The sequence below is a fragment of the Bombina bombina genome, chromosome 4, assembly GCF_027579735.1.
Source record: "Bombina bombina isolate aBomBom1 chromosome 4, aBomBom1.pri, whole genome shotgun sequence".
Classification (NCBI taxonomy): Eukaryota; Metazoa; Chordata; class Amphibia; order Anura; family Bombinatoridae; genus Bombina; species Bombina bombina.
In genome coordinates, this window is record NC_069502.1 from 336,929,659 (window position 1) to 336,949,777 (window position 20,119).

At 40.0% G+C, this 20,119-nt stretch overlaps 1 protein-coding gene across 1 annotated transcript in view; it reads right to left on the reverse strand.

Moving 5' to 3' along the window:
• LOC128655369 (ankyrin repeat domain-containing protein 65-like) overlaps nt 1-11,119 on the reverse strand; it is a 108,565-nt gene extending 97,446 nt beyond the window's left edge. The window contains exon 1 of the mRNA XM_053709017.1: nt 10,869-11,119. Coding sequence (XP_053564992.1) covers nt 10,869-11,119 — 251 coding nt within the window. The remainder of the gene's footprint in view (nt 1-10,868) is intronic.
• Nucleotides 11,120-20,119: the final 9,000 nt, after the last annotated feature.

The window sequence follows — 20,119 nt, forward strand, 5'->3', positions numbered from 1 at the left end:
AGATAAATATATTATCAAAACTAATGTCAGCTACTTAAATTTCCGTTGTAATTTTGGTTATATTTTTCAGCTACCCACTTATAGAGAATCTGTTGGAAAAGATGACAACATCTCCAATATAGGTTGTTGCATTTGGTGAGCTAATTTTTAAAACAAACACTTGTTAAATCACCACCTAGAGATGCATTTCTGTTACTATATTTTTTGCCATTACCAAAGTTATTCTATTTATTATCCACCAGGAGGAAGTCTGTGTCTATAAAAAGGCACAGTATTGTAACTGACCTCTGCCTAGTTTTGTCAAGTTATAAATCCCACATTGTATTCAAATAATTTATGTCTCTATGGACAAAAAGGAAAGACGATTTGATAACAAATTCTGAAAATCTATATTTCATTACTACTGAATATTATGTGGGAAAAGATGTTACAAAATATGCTCTAGAACTTATTGATCAAAGATCCAAATAAAATTTATTTGCTTGTTCTTTTACAGTCTGTTCATAAAGTATGAAAACAAAAGGCGCTTTAAATAACTAACTGCTCTTTTTGTAAGCCAAAGGGTTCAAATCTGAAGATGTGGTCCAAACTTAATTAAGTATGATCAGGAATTAAATAAGAATAATAAAGTAAAATTGCTGTCTGATCTGTTTGAATGAAATCTTTCATGAAGCGCTAATAGAATGTTTGAGAGACAGCTACAGCCCAAATATCTGATTGGTTTTGCTTCAAATTTTGGTAATAAGATAAAGGTAGATCTTAGTGGCTTTTAGTGCCTTGAAAAAAAGAAAAACCAAGCACTCTTTCCCTTTATATCTATGTTTAAAAATGTAATACTGACTATTGAAATTCTTTAGAAATCCATATTATTGTGACGTGCAGTATTATTACTACCATGGCCCATAATTATAATAGGATGTACTAATTAGCATGCTAGCCAAGTTAATTATTGTGTGCTGGTGTAAACAACAGTGAATCAATATGCAAAATCCAATGTAATCCAGCACAACAAACAAACAGGTGTGCACGCCCACAGGTCCCTGCAAAAACCTTTGGATAATACAAAAGTTCAAGAAAACGGCAGCACCACCTTGATATGCAGTAAATCCTCTTTATTCTTTATGTAGGAGCAGGTGCAAAATGACTACGTTTCGGGTCACATACCCTTAGTCATGTCAATTACAACTGTGCATTACAACAACCTTAAATACCTTAACCAGGTGAACTGGCTCCTCTCCTTTAACTATTACTTATATTTTTCATTCTGGTTCAATCCAGCTCCCCCTATTGGCAGAGGAGTGAAACTTCAATACAAAATAAAACAAAACAAAATACACACATACAGATATGTAGCAGGTTAGCCTATCAAAAACATATCTTTTTCTGAGGAAAAAATATACAGGCAGTCCCCGGGTTACGTACAAGATAGGGACTTTAGGTTTGTTCTTAAGTTGAATTTGTATGTAAGTTGGAACAGGCACTTTTTTTAGGTGAAACTCTAGCCAAACATTTTTTTTTGTTTTGGATAGCATAGGATAAAGTTTGTTTTGCTATCTGTGCCCCTGTTCAGAAAATTTCACATCACTTTCTGTCCTTGTGACAATTGGATTTTCAGTATTTTGGATTATCCTGGAAAGAAGGATTGTCGATAAAGCTCTATTTTCTCTGTATGTAAGTACGAGTTGTACTTAAGTCGGATGTCTGTAACCCGAGGACTGCCTGTATACATATTTTTTTGTATTACATGAATATACACAAGTCAAAGTCTCTGTTCATTCCTTTTGGTTTTAAAGCATCTAGGGTATAAATCCAGAGTAATTCCTTCCTTTTTAACAGCAGTGCATAAGGAATTATGGAAGAAATGCAAGACACACTAGGAGCAAAGGTATTTGGTTATACAGATATGACAACAGACAACTACCATTACCAATACCATTACAACAGACAACTACCATTACAGAAAATAACAAACTTACGGCTAGATGACGAGTTTTGCGTTAGAGGCTATGCGGTGCAAACGAGCAGTTTTTACTCACCACTCACTTACCTGCAGTGCTGGTATTACAAGTTTTTACAAACCCGTCGTTAAAAGACAAGAAGTGAGCGTTAAACAAAATTTTGCTCCTTACCGCACTTCAATACCAGCGCTGCTTAAGTCAGCGGTGAGCTGGTCGTACGTGCTCTTGCACCATTTCCCCATAGGAATCAACGGGGAGAGTCAGCTGAGAAAAAGTCTAACACCTGCAAAAAGCAGCGTAAAACTCAGTAACGCAGCCCCATTGATTCCTATGGAGAAATAAAATGTATGTTTACACCTAACACCCTAACATGAACCCCGAGTCTAAACACCCATAATCTTACACTTATTAACCCCTAATCTTCCGCCCCCAACATCGCCGACACCTACATTATTCTTATTAACCCCTAATCTCCCGCTCCGGACACCGCCGCCACCTACATTATATTTATGAACCCCTAATCTGCTGCCCCCAACATCGCTGACACCTACATTATATTTATTAACCCCTAATCTGCTGCCCCCAATGAAGCCGCCACCTACCTACACTTATTAACCCCTAATCTGCGGCCCCAACGTCGCCTCCACTATAATAAACATATTAACCCCTAAACCGCCACACTCCCGCCTCGCAAACATTACCTACATTTATTAACCCCTAATCTGCTGCCCCAACATCGCCGCCACTATACTAAATGTATTAACCCCTAAATCTAAGTCTAACCGTAACCCTAACACCCCCTAACTTAAATATAATTTAAATAAATCTAAATAAAATTACTATAATTAGCTAAATTATTCCTATTTAAAACTAAATACTTACCTATAAAATTAACCCTAAACTAGCTACAATATAACTAATAGTTACATTGTAGCTAGCTTAGGGTTTATTTTTATTTTACAGGCAAGTTTGTATTTATTTTAACTAGGTAGAATAATTATTAAATAGTTATTAACTATTTAATAACTACCTAGTTAAAATAAATACAAAAGTACCTGTAAAATAAAACCTAACCAAAGTTACAATAACACCTACCACTACACTACAATTAAATAAATTAACTAAATTAAATACAAATACCTAAATTAAATTAAATTAGCTAAAGTACAAAAAAAACAAACACTAAATTACAGAAAATAATAAACAAATTACAAGATATTTAAACTAATTACACCTAATCTAATAGCCCTATCAAAATAAAAAAAGCCCCCCAAAATAAAAAAAAAAACCCTCTAGCCTAAACTAAACTACCAATAGCCCTTAAAAGGGCCTTTTGCAGGGTATTGCCCCAAAGTAATCAGCTCTTTTCCCTGTAAAAAAAATACAAACAACCCCCCCAACAGTAAAACCCACCACCCACACAACCAACCCCCCCAAATAAAAGCCTAACTAAAAAAACCTAAGCTCTCCATTGCCCTGAAAAGGGCATTTGGATGGGCATTGCCCTTAAAAGGACAGTTAGCTCTTTTGAGGCCCAAAGTCCCTAACCTAAAAATAAAACCCACCCAATACACCATTAAAAAAACCCTAACACTAACCCCCTGAAGATCGACTTACTGTTCTGAGGATCCGACATCCATCCTCAAGGAAGTGGCAGAAGTCTTCATCCAACCGTGTCGAAGTCCTTAACGAAGCCGGGAAAAGTCTTCATCAGTGGTCCTCCAGACTGGCAGAAGTCTTCATCCAGACTGCATCTTCTATCTTCATCCATCCGACGCGGAGCATCCTCTTCATCCGACTGATTAACGACGAACGAAGGTACCTTTAAGTGACGACATCCAAGATGGCGTCCCTTAGATTCTGATTGACTGATAGAATTCTATCAGCCAATCGGATTAAATTTCAATCCTATTAGCTGATGCAATCAGCCAATAGGATTGAGCTCGCATTCTATTGCCTGTTCCAATCAGCCAATAGAATGCAAGTTCAATCCTATTGGCTGATTGGATCAGCCAATAGGATTGAACTTCAATCCTATTGGCTGATTGCATCAGCCAATAGTATTTTTTCTACCTTAATTCTGAATGGCTGATAGAATTCTATCAGCCAATCGGAATCTAAGGGACGCCATATTGGATGATGTCACTTAAAGGTACCTTCGTTCGTCTTTAGTCGTCGGATGAAGAGGATGCTCCGCGTCGGATGGATGAAGATAGAAGATGCCGTCTGGATGAAGACTTCTGCCCGTCTGGAGGACCACTTCGCCCGGCAATGCCCATCCAAATGCCCTTTTCAGGGCAATGGGGAGCTTAGGTTTTTTTAGATAGTATTTTATTTGGGGGGTTGGTTGTGTGGGTGGTGTGTTTTACTGTTGGGGGGGTTGTTTGTATTTTTTTTTACAGGTAAAAGAGCTGATTACTTTGGGGCAATGCCCCGCAAAAGGCACTTTTAAGGGCTATTGGTAGTGATGTCGCGAATAGTTCGCCAGGGAATAGTTCCCGGCGAACATAGCATGTTCGCGTTCGCCGCGGCGGGCGAACATATGCGATGTTCGATCCGCCCCCTATTCGTCATCATTGAGTAAACTTTGACCCTGTACCTCACAGTCAGCAGACAGATTACAGCCAATCAGCGGCAGACCCTCCCTCCCAGACCCTCCCACCTCCTGGACAGCATCCATTTTAGATTCATTTGGAAGCTGTATTCTTAGTGAGAGGAGGGACAGTGTAGCTGCTGCTGATTTAATAGGGAAATCGATAGCTAGGCTACTGTATTCAGTGTCCACTACAGTCCTGAAGGACTCATCTGATCTCTGCTGTAAGGACAGCACCTCAAAAAGCCCTTTTTAGGGCTAGAACATAAGTCTGCTTTTTTTCCTGTGTAATCTAATTGCACTTGCCTGCCTGCCAGCGTGTGTGTCAGGCTCACAGCGTATACTGTGCCCACTTGCCCATTGCCACCACTCATATCTGGTGTAACAGTAGTGTACATTTAAAAAAACAAAAACACTTTTTTGACTGTGAAATAATAGCAGAAAGCTGCCAGTACCCAAGATGGCCACCAATAAGGCACATGGGGAGGGTTAGAGAGCTGTTTTGGGGGGATCAGGGAGGTTGGGGGCTAAGGGGGGATGCTACACCACAGCATATGTAAATATGATAAAAAAAATAAAAAAAATTTTAAAAACCTTTTATTTTAGTACTGGCAGACTTTCTGCCAGTACTTAAGATGGCGGGGACAATTGTGGGGTGGGGGAGGGAAGGGAGCTGTTTGGGAGGGATCAGGGGGTCTGATGTGTCAGGTGGGAGGCTGATCTCTACACTAAAGCTAAAATGAACCCTGCAAGCTCCCTACAAACTACCTAATTAACCCCTTCACTGCTAGCCATAATACACGTGTGATGCGCAACAGCATTTAGCGGCCTTCTAATTACCAGAAAGCAACGCCAAAGTCATATATGTCTGCTATTTCTGAACAAAGGGGATCCCAGAGAAGCATTTATAACCATTTGTGCCATAATTGCACAAGCTGTTTGTAAATAATTTCAGTGAGAAACCTAAAATTGCGAAAAAATGTAAGTTTTTTTTTAAATTTGATCGCATTTGGCGGGGAAATGGTGGCATTAAATATACCAAAATGGGCCTAGATCAATACTTTGGGTTGTCTACTACACTACACTTAAGCTAAAATTAACTCTACATGCTCCCTACATGCTCCCTAATTAACCCCTTCACTACTGGGCATAAAACACGTGTGGTGCGCAGTGGCAAAGGGGATCCCAGAGAAGCATTTACAACCATTTATGCCATAATTGCATAAGTTGTTTGTAAATAATTTCTGTGAGAAACCTAAAGTTTGTGAAAAAGTGAACAATTTTGTTTTATTTGATTGCATTTGGCGGTGAAATGGTGCCATGAAATATACCAAAATGGGCCTAGATCAATAATTTGGGATGTCTTCTAAAATAAAATATATACATGTCAAGGGATATTCAGGTATTCCTGACAGATATCAGGGTTCCAATGTAACTAGCGCTCATTTTGAAAAAAAGTGGTTTTGAAATAGCAAAGTGCTTCTTGTATTTATTTCCCTATAACTTGCAAAAAAAGCAAAGATCATGTTAACATTGGGTATTTCTAAACTCAGGACAAAATGTAGAAACTATTTAGCATGGTTGTTTTTTGGTGGTTGTAGATGTTTAACAGATTTTGGGGGTCAAAGTTAGAAAAAGTGTGTTTTTTCCATTGTTTCCTCATATTTTATAATATTTTTAATAATAAATTATAAGATATGATGAAAATAATGGTATCTTTAGAAAGTCCATTTAGTGGCGAAAAAAACGGTATATAATATGTGTGGGTACAGTAAATGAGTAAGAGGAAAATTACAGCTAAACACAAACACCGCAGAAATGTAAAAATAGCCCTGGTCCTTAAGGGAAAGAAATTGAAAAATGGCCTTGGTCCTTAAGGGGTTAAAATAAAACCTAGAAATTTGACTGTGAAATAATAGCAGTCATTTTCCTTTATGCGTGTGCGTTTCAGGGCCTGCCAGGGCACAGTGTCACACCAGTACAACTCATATCTGGTGTAACAGTAGTGTACATAAAAAAATAAATAAAATTTTGACTGTAATAGATTGAATAGCAGTTAGTTGTCTGCAAGCATGTGTGTCAGGCCTACAGCGTCTACTCTGCCAACTTCTGCCAGTGCACAGTGCCACTCAAATCTGTTGTCACAGTAGCTTGCACGCATAGTACCACTAATCGAAAAAAAAATGACAGGCAGAGGCAGTGGTCGTGGTGCTGTGATTCCCTTTGGCCCTAGAATAATGCCCAGTGTTCAGAGGCCACGTACCCTGAACTCGAAAAGTTCTGAGGACATAGTTGACTGGCTAACACAGGACACCCAATCTTCTACAGCTTCCGCTCGGAACCTTGACGCACCATCCTCCTCCAGCTTAGCTTCGGGCACCTCTCAAGTTACCACTCGCCCACCTGCCGCCACCACCAGCACTAGCACCACAGCTGCTTCACTTGATCTGTCAGAGGAGTTATTTACACATCAGTTGGAAGAAATGAGTGATGCGCAACCATTATTGCCAGAGGATGTAGATAACAGGGATATGTCTCAGTCAGGCAGCATTACACACATGGACGTACGGTGTGATGATGATGATGTTGTACCCGCTGCGGGAGTTTGGTCTGTCACTGTGAAGCGGGCGTAACCCTTACACTACCTGATCGATACAACATCATACCTGATGTTTTAAAACACGTTATTCCAAACAATTTAGGAATGTTAGGTGATTTATGCCCTTTATGGATTAAAACCAGACTCTGCATCAACTATGTAATTTTCCATGGGAGTTTTGCCATGGATCCCCCTCCGGCATGCCACAGTCCAGGTGTTAGTCCCCTTGAAACAACTTTTCCATCACTATTGTGGCCAGAAAGAGTCCCTGTGGGTTTTAAAATTCGCCTGCCTATTGAAGTCTATGGCGGTTCGCCCGGCTCGTGAACTTTTGTTGAAGTTCGCGTTCGCCGTTCGCGAACCCAAATTTTTATGTTCGCGACATCACTAGCTATTGGTAGTTTAGTTTAGGCTAGGGTTTTTTTTATTTTGGCGGGGCTTTTTTATTTTGATAGGACTATTAGATTAGGTGTAATTAGTTTAAATATCTTGTAATTTGTTTATTATTTTCTGTAATTTAGTGGGGGTTTTTTTGTACTTTAGCTTATCTAATTTAATTAAGGTAATTGTATTTAATTTAGTTAATTTATTTAATTGTAGTGTAGTGTTAGTTGTTATTGTAACTTTGGTTAGGTTTTATTTTACAGGTACTTTTGTATTTATTTCAGCTAGGTAGTTATTAAATAGTTACCTAGTTAAAATAAATACAAACTTGCCTGTAAAATAAAAATAAACCCTAAGATAGATACAATGTAACTATTAGTTATATTGTAGCTATCTTAGGGTTTATTTTATAGGTAAGTATTTCGTTTTAAATAGAAATTATTTAGGTAATGATAGGAATTTTTAGTTAGATTTATTTTAATTATATTTAAGTTAGGGGGTGTTAGAGTTAGGGTTAGACTTAAGTTTAGGGGTTAATACATTTAGTATAGTGGGGGCGGCAGATTAGGGGTTAATAAATGTAGGTAGGTGGCGGCGATGTTAGGGATGGCAGATTAGGGGTTAATAATATTTAACTAATGTTTACGAGGTGGGAGTGCAGCGGTTTAGGGGTTAATATGTTTATTATAGTGGCGGCAATGTTGGGGGCGGTAGATTAGGGGTAAATAAGTGTAGGTAGGTTGCGGCGACATTGGGGGCGGCAGATGAGGGTTTAATAAATATAATGTAGGTGTCGGCGATGTTGGGGGCAGCAGATTAGGGGTTCATAAATATAATGTAGGTGGCGGCGGTGTCCGGAGCGGCAAATTAGGGGTTCAAATTTTTATTTTAGTGTTTGCGATGCGGGAGGGCCTTACGAAGTTTACGTAAGTCGTTTTGCGGTAAGGCCAAAGAAGTGTGCGGTACACCTATACCTGCAAGACTCGTAATAGCAGCGGGCGTAAAAAAGCAGCGTCCTAACGCTGCTTTTTTACCTTAACGCACAACTCATAATCTAGCCGTAAATTATTTAAAATAGAAAAAAATATTCCTATTCTTATACCCACCCCAAAATAAACTATCAAAAGTCCTTAAAAGGGCCTTTTGTAGGGCATTGCCCTAAAGTTAACAGCTCTTTTGCCAAGAAAAGAAACCAAATAGCCCCTAACACTACAACCCAAAAACCAACCAAAAAAAAACACAAAAAGAAACTAACCCCAAAATAGGTACTTACCATTGATGAAGTCCGGCCAACCTTCTTCATCCAGATGGCAAAAGAAGTTAATCCAGGCGGATCCATCTTCATCCATCGTGGGTCCATCTTCTATCTTCTTGGTGGTGGCACGGAGGCGGAGCGGTCGGCAGATGCAGAGTGGTTGGCGGCAGTTATCAGTGACGTGGAGGTCCTCTTCATGCGATCACCCATCGCACACTGAAGATTGAATGCAAGGTACCCCTTTTATAGAGGGGTACCCTTGCATTACTATTGGCTGAAAATTTCAAATCAGACAATAGGATGAGAGCTGCTTACATCCTATTGGCTAATCAAATACATATATTAACACATAAATATATATGTATATAAGCATATACATATATATTTAATGGAGACACACACGGCTAGATTTAGAGTTTTGTCGGTAATGACCCGCGTAGCCAACGCTGGCTTTTTTTTGGCCGCACCTTTTAAATACCGCTGGTATTTAGAGTTCACAGAATGGCTGGGTTTTCAGTGCGTTAGGCTCCAAAAAGGGAGCGTAGAGCATAATTTACCGCCACTGCAACTCTCGATACCAGCGGTGCTTACGGACGCGGCCAGCTTCAAAAACGTGCTCGTGCACGATATCCCCATAGGAAACAATGGGGCAGTTTGAGCTGAAAAAAAACCTAACACCTGCAAAAAAGCAGCGTTAAGCTCCTAACGCAGCCCCATTGTTTCCTATGGGGAAACACTTCCTAAGTCTGCACCTAACACTCTAACATGTACCCCGAGTCTAAACACCCCTAACTTTACACTTATTAACCCCTAATCTATTAACTCCTGGCTTTTTTCTGTGGCTGGAGTTTTGTCGTTAGAGTTCTAATGCTCACTTCAGCCATGACTCTAAATACCGGCGTTAGAAGATCCCATTGAAAAGATAGGATACGCAAATGACGTAAGGGGATCTGCGGTATGGAAAAGTTGCGGCTGGAAAGTGAGCGTTAGACCCTTTCCTGACTGACTCTAAATACCAGCGGGCGGTAAAAACCAGCGTTAGGAGCCTCTAACGCTGGTTTTGACGGCTAACGCCAAACTCTAAATCTAGGCTACAGTTTCCATAGCCGCAATGTAAAGGTACTTTTCAGTGCCATTATGTTTTTCTAACACCCCACTCCCACCAAATTTAAAGCCCCAAAACTGCCTAGTGCAGTTTTTCTTTTATTTAAAAGAAAATGCTACATTTTTTTAAATAAAAAACTATAATGCCCTCTATTTTGAGGGCATTTGGGGCAATTTTAGAAAATTAACCAGAGATCGGATCTCTGGTTAATTTTCGGAGCACTAATTGCTACCACAAACTCGCAGTAGCAATAATCAGCAACTTGTAATAGTTGGTTAGTTATCGCGCTCCCACAAACGGGCAGATTTGCCTGTTTGCAGGAACGCGATAATTTAACGCTCCACTTTTAATTTAGCCCTAAATGTATAATAATAAGATAAGTTTCTTTTTTGTACATGATTATATCATCATATTTAAAGGGACATTAAATACTAAATAAATGCTAGATAGAATGATGCTTTCAAAGAAAAGATTAGTCTGAGAAAATGTAGATGTATTTTTTAAAGTTTCATTAGCTGTTTAAATATTGACAAAATAAGTGTAAAGTTTAAGTGTCTATAAAACAATGGGAGCTGCCATGTTGCAACTTAGGTTATCTGCTGTGGATAATTAGGGACAGTTATAAATAGGTCACTAGAGTGTGTAGCCAATAGCTGTGTGGAACTAACAGGAACTGAAAAGCTCACAATTTTAGAATGGAATTACAGTAAAATGGGACAAAATACATTATAAAAGTATATTGCAGAGTTTATATATATATATATATATATATATATATATATATATATATATATATATATATATATATATATATATATATATTATCAGGTTATAGTACTATCTTAAAGTGTTTAATGTCCCTTTAATTGTGTCTTCAGTAAATTATTGCTTATATATCTTTTTTTAACCACATACACACTAAACAAACATAACTAAAGTAATGCAATACATTTATTGTAAATTGAGAAACTTACTGGCAGTTAACAGAGATTCCAAAGTTGAGCAGAGTGTTAACCTGGTCTATATCACCTTTCCATGCTGCTTTATGTAGCAAGATTGTTTTGCTTTCCAGTGAATTAGTAAGTGAAGAACACAAGTGGGGACACCTATCCAGCTGCCATTGCTTCAGGCTTCTTGTTCTCCTGATCTGTTGTTCAGATCTAGAAAGTGAAATGGAATCATGAAGATCAAAGATTTTCCATGTTATTTCCAAAGGCTGTGCCATAGGTATAATTATTCTGCAAGATCGACCAAGGATAATGTTTTTATAAAGGCACAGCCACTGCATTCAAACCTGAGTACAGTCCAGCATTCCAAAACTGTCAGATAAAGGCTGAGCATAGCACTGTTTAGCTGTTGTCATGGGTAACATCATTTGACAGATCACATGCTAATGGATTGCCCCAAGTTATTAGTCTTCATTCCTATGGTGCTTTTAGCTTTCCTAACTTTGTAACAGTTTTGCCTGAGACATTAGACTATTGTTTTTTTATTCTTTCCAGTGTTGTTTATTAACTGGAAATCAAGTATCAAGTAACCCAGACTGTACTGTGATACCTTCATGCTTACCAGTAAAGACAAGTTAAAGCATAATGTATGTCAGCAATTAATTATTACATTCTAAAAGGCCTGAATACAAATTTAAATGATTTAAAACTGTAATTTTGTTAGGACATGTGGATAGTTTTGAGATTCATGGACATACATATAAAAATATTGAGTATTGCTTATCTTTTTTCTGTCAAGCAATTGCTATATAGCATGTAGCAGGGTAGAGGGTTTGTATAATAAAAGAAGCAATTTAGCATCCCTTGGGATGTGAGAAAAAGTCAAACTTTTTACAGGTAAAGCTATACATTTTTTACTACACAAAATTAGACATCGTGTGGAGAATTAATGTTCCTGGATATCTGGGTGATCAAGTACAAAAGACAGAGCCAGCAATGTTTAAATCTGTATATGCATCATGTATTATGGTGGCAAAGACAACCCATGACCAATAGTATATTTCCATTACGCATAGTAGGCAACAACTTATAGACTTTTCACTCAGGGGTCCTTGTCTGATGAGTCACATGATGACACTTTGCTTTTCATCCATATATGCACTAAATAATGTGTTGTACAAACTTTACTGCCAAGTACAGCCAATCAGGAGATGTGCATAGCATTACATAAAAAGACATTGGGACACCTAAATTATTAATCCTTTTCTGACAACAACGTTATGCCCCTCTTTGGCTTGCTGTCAAATAAGTAAAAAGCATACTTGTTCTACGGTGTACAACTTGGAGATGTTAAGAGCCATTTCCAGTTATTTTCTATCCCTTTTTGATGAAGAACTTCTGAACCTGTACTGGAAAAAAAACACATTTCAAAAGAACTGTGGAATTTTTCTTAGCAGTAAATGAGCTTCTGTTGTAAGTTCCTCCCTGTTAGTTTTAAACAGAAAAACAAACGAACAAAAAATACAACTTGAATTTAACCTTGATTCATATGTGTAATATCTCTTTAATTTTAAACACTATAATGTTTGTTTATTGCTTCAGTCAAGTAACAGCTGATGATTTAGACAGGTTCTAGTTATTTTTGGCTAAGATTAAATAGGTTGACAACCATTTGTTGCTTGGTAACATTGAGAGTTGTGTATGCAATAGTCCTTCAATAAGATTAGGGGTTAGGGTTTATTGGTAATGTTTACTGAACATAGATTTTGTGACTACAAATTTATAGTGTATACTACTCGCAATTATTTAGCAAGGCATATGCCACAGAACAAGGTATTCAAACAGACCTAACAGGCCCACGGATATATGCAAGCTCTGCACAGAGGGTATAGGTAATTGGCTGTTGCTAAGAGAGGTAGCTGTCTGTATTTTGCAAATGGGTACAGACTGACAGAATGAGAGTAATCTAAGCATATTATGCATTATAATACATTATGCAAAACTAGAAATGAATGCAAGGTACATTCTGCTGAAAACAGTGTACTTTGCTCCATTACATTTGCTTGCCCCTGTGAGAATCTGCATTTTAGTGATCTTCATTACTTTCCATGGAGTTAAGCTTGCAGGAAATTCCTGGTTCAGCCCCTTTTCATAAATCATTCAATAATATCTGTCCATGTGAAGGCTGGCATGATATTTCTCACCATTCTGATGAATTTGAGATCACTGGCAGGGGCGAAACTAGATCTCAATGGGCCACAGGGCAAAGGCAATGGTAAGGCCCCCCATTTCAAGAGCAACCTTTCTGGATGTTTGCCATCAGCAGGGGCTGAGCTAGCAGTAACATAGCAGCAAGAGGGGCGGCTTGTCTGTGATACTGTGTCATCCTTGCCCTGCCACCATACTTCAAAACTATACACTTTCTGTACAACGTGAACCCTGTTTTGCAGGTGGAGCCCAGACACCACCCGCCCCCCTCTTTAAGGTTGCCATTTTTCTGCTGTTAAAGAAGACCCTTGTAAAAAATAAATATGTTACGGTCCTTAGAACATCTTCAAACTTACAGGACATTTTTAAACAATTTGTTTAAAAGACCACTGACAAATGTATTTTCTTAAGCGTCATCTTCTAAAGTAGAACCATGGCAACCCTACTACTGGAGAAATTATACTATTAACTGAAGATCTATAAGTGCCACCTAGTTGTATAGGCCTGGCCTCAAGTTAGACCTCTGGAACCTCTGTAGTGACACCCCTAATCACTGGGTCTCTGGACAAAAAGAAAAGCAGAATTTCACATTTTCTTTCTTGAGTAACTTTGCCTGCTTGTGCTTGCCTGCACTTTTTCATTACAACTGGTTTGTCTGTTTACTGGCTTACCATCCTATCTGCTTGCTTAGTCTGTTGCATCTGCATGCACAGGATGTAAACTGTAACTTGACTATTAACATCTTTGCTGACTTAACCATCTGTTATGTGATAACAGGATATGTGACAACAAGCATCGAATGTATACTGAACGACATCTGGCACTTTATTTGGCTGTGTTCACAGCGTTACATAGGTTACTAACAGCCAGCTCAGTCTCTCTTAGAGTTGTGTGAGGGGCCCATGTGTTGTCTTATGTGTGTGTCTTTGTGTCTGCTCATGTATGTGTTAATTTATTTATGACTTGATTTATATAAATAATTTTTTCCTTGCATATTTACCCTTGTGTTCTGTGAATTATTTTTTGAGGTGCTATTCCCCTGGTCTTTTGTATGCACCTTATACTGGTGCATCCACTTTCCTACTCACTTGTTTTGTACAAAAAGAAAAGACCTAGGGGCATATTTATCAATGTGCGAGTACGAAGTAGCGTATCATGTCCTCCGCACATCGATAAATGCTGACAGCATATGCTGTCGGCATTTATCATTGCACCAGCAGTTCTTGCAGGGGGTGTCAATCAGCCCGATCGTATAAGATCGGGTTGATTTCTGACCGCAGCCTCAGAACAGGTGGACAAGTTATGGAGCAGCGGTCTTTAGAAGGCTTGCCGGAAACAAGGGGCATCAAGTAGACATGTGCAATTCGTTTCGGATCGATTCGGAAATTCGGCCGAATTCGTAAAATTCGGGAATTAGTTTGGATTTATTTGGATTTATTCGTTAGATTTGGATGGCCATGGATTACACTAGTATTGTACAGTATATTAGGTTATATCACTCTGCTATGGGTTACACCTAATATACAATACATAATACTAGTCTAATACCCAGCACATCCCACCTAACACTTACCGAAATTCCGAATTTCCGAACCGAACTGAATCAAATCGAATCCAGCCGAATTTACTCGAATCCGAATGAATCCGAAACAAATTGATTCAAATTTTTCCGAATTTGAAAAAATCTGAATCGAACCGAACCGAATTTTTTCGCCATGCACATATCTAGCATCAAGCGCCATACGGAGCTTGATAAATATGACCCCTAATCCTGGACGTAGTAAAATTTAAAAAATTTGCATCACATGATTTATTTCAGATATTTATTATCTCTAAACATAAAAATGTTTTCTATTCCTGATGTGTTTTACTCATGTGCTTATTTGCCTGCTATGTTTTATCTTTTAACCTCAATAAAAGATTAAACTAAAGAAAACAAATACGTTTTCTATGTGATAGGTTACAAACACAGCTTTCAAAATCAGTCGGCCAGTACCTGGCATGAGTGAGAGCCATTGTGTTGAAGCCCTTTGAGTGTTCTTGGCAAACTGCTCTGTCACAGAAAATTATACACTTCATACCTGCATGCTTCTAATGCATGTATTATACGAGATCCTAGCAACAGCTGCTGCAATCTATATTTTGTTCAATAGGTATTGTTAACTGTAATAGCAATTCTAAATTACATGACTGAAAACTGTCAGCTATAATTGCAGGTTAAGATACCATTAGTTAGAGAACAAAACCTGCAATTTAGATGGATTTGCAAAATAGTTTGATCTGCTGTCAAATTTTAAATAAATAAACATGCACACTAAAGAACAAGAATGATAGATTGTTTTATATCACATTGGGGTGTTAAAAAAATAATACAATCTAGAATTACAAATGGATGGTTTTAAAGGTTAACCAAAGAATTTTAACACAGCTGGCATTTTTTAGTGTGCCCTATATTTTTAATGGACATCGCAGGGAATGTAATTAGAGGTAGCAGATTCTGAACAAATGTGAGGAAGCATTTTTTTTACAGAAAGGATAGTGGATTAAGGGAATAAACTTACAATAGAGGTGGTAAACACAAGGGGGTAGATTTACCAATGTCTGTCTGACATGATACACTGTAGCGTATCATGTCCGACAGACATCGCTGAATGTCATTACACAAGTAGTTCATCTTCTATCAAATTCTATATTTCTTTGTTTATGTTTCTTAGCACAAATGGGACTCAAAGGTGTACATGCATGTGTGTGTATTTGTATATGTGTATGTATGTGTATATATATATATATATATATATATATATATATATATGTTACGGGTAAAGTCAGAATGCTAGGATTACCCAAGCGGCTGAGGGTAAAGCCCGATGTACTGTAATTCAGCTGTGGGTAAGCCCGATGTATCGTTATTCCCCCATCTACACTATTTTTATTTTTGCCCCACTGATTCTCTGGCAAGTGACCAGGCGGAGGCAAAAAAGTTAGTGAAAATGGGGGAATTACAGTGCATCGTATATATGTCTGATGCAGTGACCCGATCAGTCTGAGGGGATTTATGATCTTACATCAGGCTTTACCCACAGCCGCTTGGGTAATCCTAGCATTACCCAGCAAGGCATATGCCACAGAACAAGGTATTCAAACAGACCTAACAGACCCACAGATATATGCAAGCACTGCACAGAGGGTATAGGTAATTGGCTGTTGCTAAGAGAGGTAGCTGTCTGTATGTTGCAAATGGGTACAGACTGAGGAATAACCGCCAGATAAAAATAAGTGGTTGCACTGTGGCCCCTGGAAATTAGGCTGAGGAAGTTGTTTGTGCCAGGGAGAGCGACAAATATGCCTATTGGTACAGATAAAGGAAGGACACTGGAATGTTTAGAAATTAGATCACTTTTTATTGTAAACTAATACTTGTCAGGGTGCCAGGAATCAGACTGAGACGAGAAGTGCAAAAATAATCACAGCTTTATTAATAGCAAAAAATAATCAAAAGTCCACAAGTCAAATAACAAGCCAGGAGTCAAAACCAGAGCTGGTAGTCAGACGAGCCAAGTCAGGAGCCAAAGCGAATAGTCAGACGAGCCGGAATCAGGAACAAGGAAAACAGCAGAGTCAGGAACAAGCCAGGGATCAGGAACCAGGAAGGACGTCAGGCAGCCAGGTAAAACACAGGAGCTCTCACAAACAGGTCTGAGACAACGCAAGGGCAAAGCATACTGAACAGTGGCCCTTTAAATAATAAGTAATGACATCACAATTCTGAGACTGCATCCTGTCTCACATGGATGATGCACAACAGTCTGGCCATAAAAGGAAGTGTAGGCAATGAGCAGCATCCCCACAATGCACCAAGTCAGGAAGAGAGGTGAGTAAAATGGCTGCCAGCAGCACATGGCAAACACAACAGGGAAAAAACCCTGACAGTACCCTCCCCTCAATGACCCCTCCCCCACGGGAGGACAAAAGGCTTATTGGGGAAACGGGAATGGAAGGCACGGAGGAGGGCAGGAGCATGAACATCATCGGAGGGAACCCAAGAACGCTCCTCCAGACCGTAGCCCCTCCAGTGAACCAAATACTGTACACGGCCCCTGGACATACAAAAGTCAATAATGCTGCTGACCTCATACTCCTCATGGTTGTCAGCAAGGATAGGACACGGACGAGGTAACACAGTGGTAAACCGATTACAAACCAATGGTTTCAAGAGGGAGACATGAAAAACATTGGAGATGCGCATAGCAGGAGGAAGGTCAAGAGCGTAAGCTACAGGATTAACCCATCGGAGTATTCGAAAAGGACCAGCATAACGGGGAGACAATTTATTGGAAGGCACATGAAGGTTCAAGTTGCGGGAGGACAGCCAAACTCTCTCACCAACCTGGTAGGAAGGAGACGCCTACGATCAGCCTGGAACTTTTGGCACTGCATAGAACGATGAAGGCAATTCTTAATCTGTACCCACGTGGAACGGAGTTGCCGGAGATGCTCCTCCAAAGCTGGAATACCCTGAGACATGAATGAATCGGGCAACAAGGATGGTTGAAACCCATAATTCGCCATGAACGGGGATAACTTGGAGGAAGCATTAATAGCACTATTACGAGCAAACTCTGCCCAAGGTAACAGTTCAGACCAATTATTGTGGTGATCTGAGACATAGCAACGGAGGAACTGTTCCAGCGCTTGATTAGACCGTTCCGCAGCCCCATTGGATTGAGAGTGATATGCCGAGGAGAAGGAAAGCTGGATCCCCATTTGAGCACAAAAGAAACGCCAAAATCTGGAGACAAACTGGCTGCCCCGGTCCGACACTATCTCCTTGGGTAACCCATGTAAACGGAAGACCTCCCGGACAAAAATTGAAGCAAGCTCCTGAGCGGTAGGCAGCTTCATCAAGGGAATGCAATGTGACATTTTAGAAAAACGGTCAATCACCATAAGGATAACAGTATTGCCATTGGAAACAGGGAGCTCGACAATGAAGTCCATGGAAAGATGTGTCCAAGGACGCTCACCATTAGCAATAGGTTGAAGAAGACCCACAGGAAGACGTCAAGGAGTCTTATTCTGTGCACAAACTGAGCAGGAGGCAACATACGCAGCAACATCAGAACGAAGTCCTGGCCACCAGAATTGTCGAGTGACAGACCAAATCATTTGGTTCTTGCCTGGGTGACCTGCGGCTTTAGGATAGTGGTAAGTGTGCAAAAGTTTAGTTAGAAGATTCTCAGGAACAAAACACTTTCTCAGGAGGTGAATTGGTTTGTGCAGCCAGGATCTCCTCCCCCAAGGGAGAAGTCAAATTAGTACGTATGGTAGCCAAAATATGGTCAGGAGGTATAACAGGAGTAGGTACAGACTCCTCCTTGGACAGAGGCGAAAATTGTCGAGAGAGGGCATCAGCCCTAACATTCTTACTACCAGGCAGGTAGGAGACCACATAATTAACCGAGACAAAAATAGCGCCCATCTGGCCTGTCGGGGCGACAAACGTTTTGCTTCAGATAGATAAGTTAGATTCTTGTGGTCAGTAAGAATGAGCACTGGCACGCTAGTACCCTCGAGAAGATGCCTCCATTCCTTAAGTACCAAAATTATAGCCAGAAATTCCCTGTTGCCAATTTCATAATTGCACTCCGCTGGAGACAATTTCCTAGAGAAGAAACCACACGGATGCAAAGAACCGTCAGGCGTAGGACGTTGAGACAAGAGGGCACCTACTCCAGTCTCAGACGCATCGACCTCAAGAACGAAAGGCAGGACAGGGTTAGGATGAGCCAGAACTGAAGCGGCAGCAAAGGCAGTCGTAAGACTATTAAAGGCCTTAATGGCAGTAGGTGACCAATGGAGTGGATCATTCTCTTTACGGGTCATGTCTGTGATAGGTTTGACCAAGGAAGAAAAGTTTTTAATAAACTTTCTATAGTAATTGGAGAACCCCAAAAAACGTTGAATAGACCGAAGAGCAACTGGGCGAGGCCACTGCAGAACTGCAGATAACTTGTCAGGATCCATGGAGAACCCTGCAACGGAGATAACATAACCTAGGAAGGTTACTTGAGTCTGATGGAACTCACATTTCTCGAGTTTACAAAACAGGCCGTTCTCACGTAGTCTCTGAAGTACCCGTGTAACATCAGAACGATGAGCCTCAAGTGTGGGTGAGTGTATGAGGATGTCGTCTAAGTACACCACAATACACTGTTGCAACATATCTCGTAGGACATCATTAATAAATTCCTGGAAAACAGCAGGAGCATTACATAGGCCAAAGGGCATTACAAGATACTCATAATGCCCGCTCCTGGTGTTAAATGCTGTTTTCCATTCATGGCCCTCCTTAATCCTAACGAGTTTGTACACTCCTCTCAAATCAAGTTTAGTAAAGACAGTAGCTCCCTTGAGGCGGTCAAAGAGTTCCGTAATAAGCGGAACAGGGTAAGCATTCTTAATGGTAAGACGATTAAGACCCCTATAATCGATACATGGTCTTAACTCGCCACCCTTTTTCTTCACAAATAAGAAGCCAGCCCCTGCAGGAGAGCAGGATTTGCGGATGATCCCCCGCGACAGAGCATCGGCAACATACTCCTCCATAGCACAATTCTCTGCAACAGACAGAGGGTACACCCGGCCCCAAGGAGGAATGGCTCCGGGTTGCAGGTCTATGGCACAATTGTAAGACCGGTGAGGAGGCAACGTACCGGCATGCACCTTGTCAAACACGTCTAGGAACTCTCGGTACTCCTCTGGCAATTGAGATACCAAAGAAGTGCAAAAGACGTTAACTGGTTTCCGAAGACAAGTGGAAATACATTGCGGGGACCACGACAAAATTTCGGACATGCGCCAGTCGAGACTGGAATTGTGCTTTTGGAGCCAGGGATAACCCAGAACAACCGGAAAATGTGGAGAGTTTATCTCCTGGAACTGGAGTGTTTCAAAATGGAGAACCCCAACAGCCATGGACAACGGAGCAGTTTCGTGAGTAACAAGTGCGGGCTGAAGGGGCCTGCCATCAATGGCCTCAATAGCAAGCAGAATGGACCGAGGCAAAACAG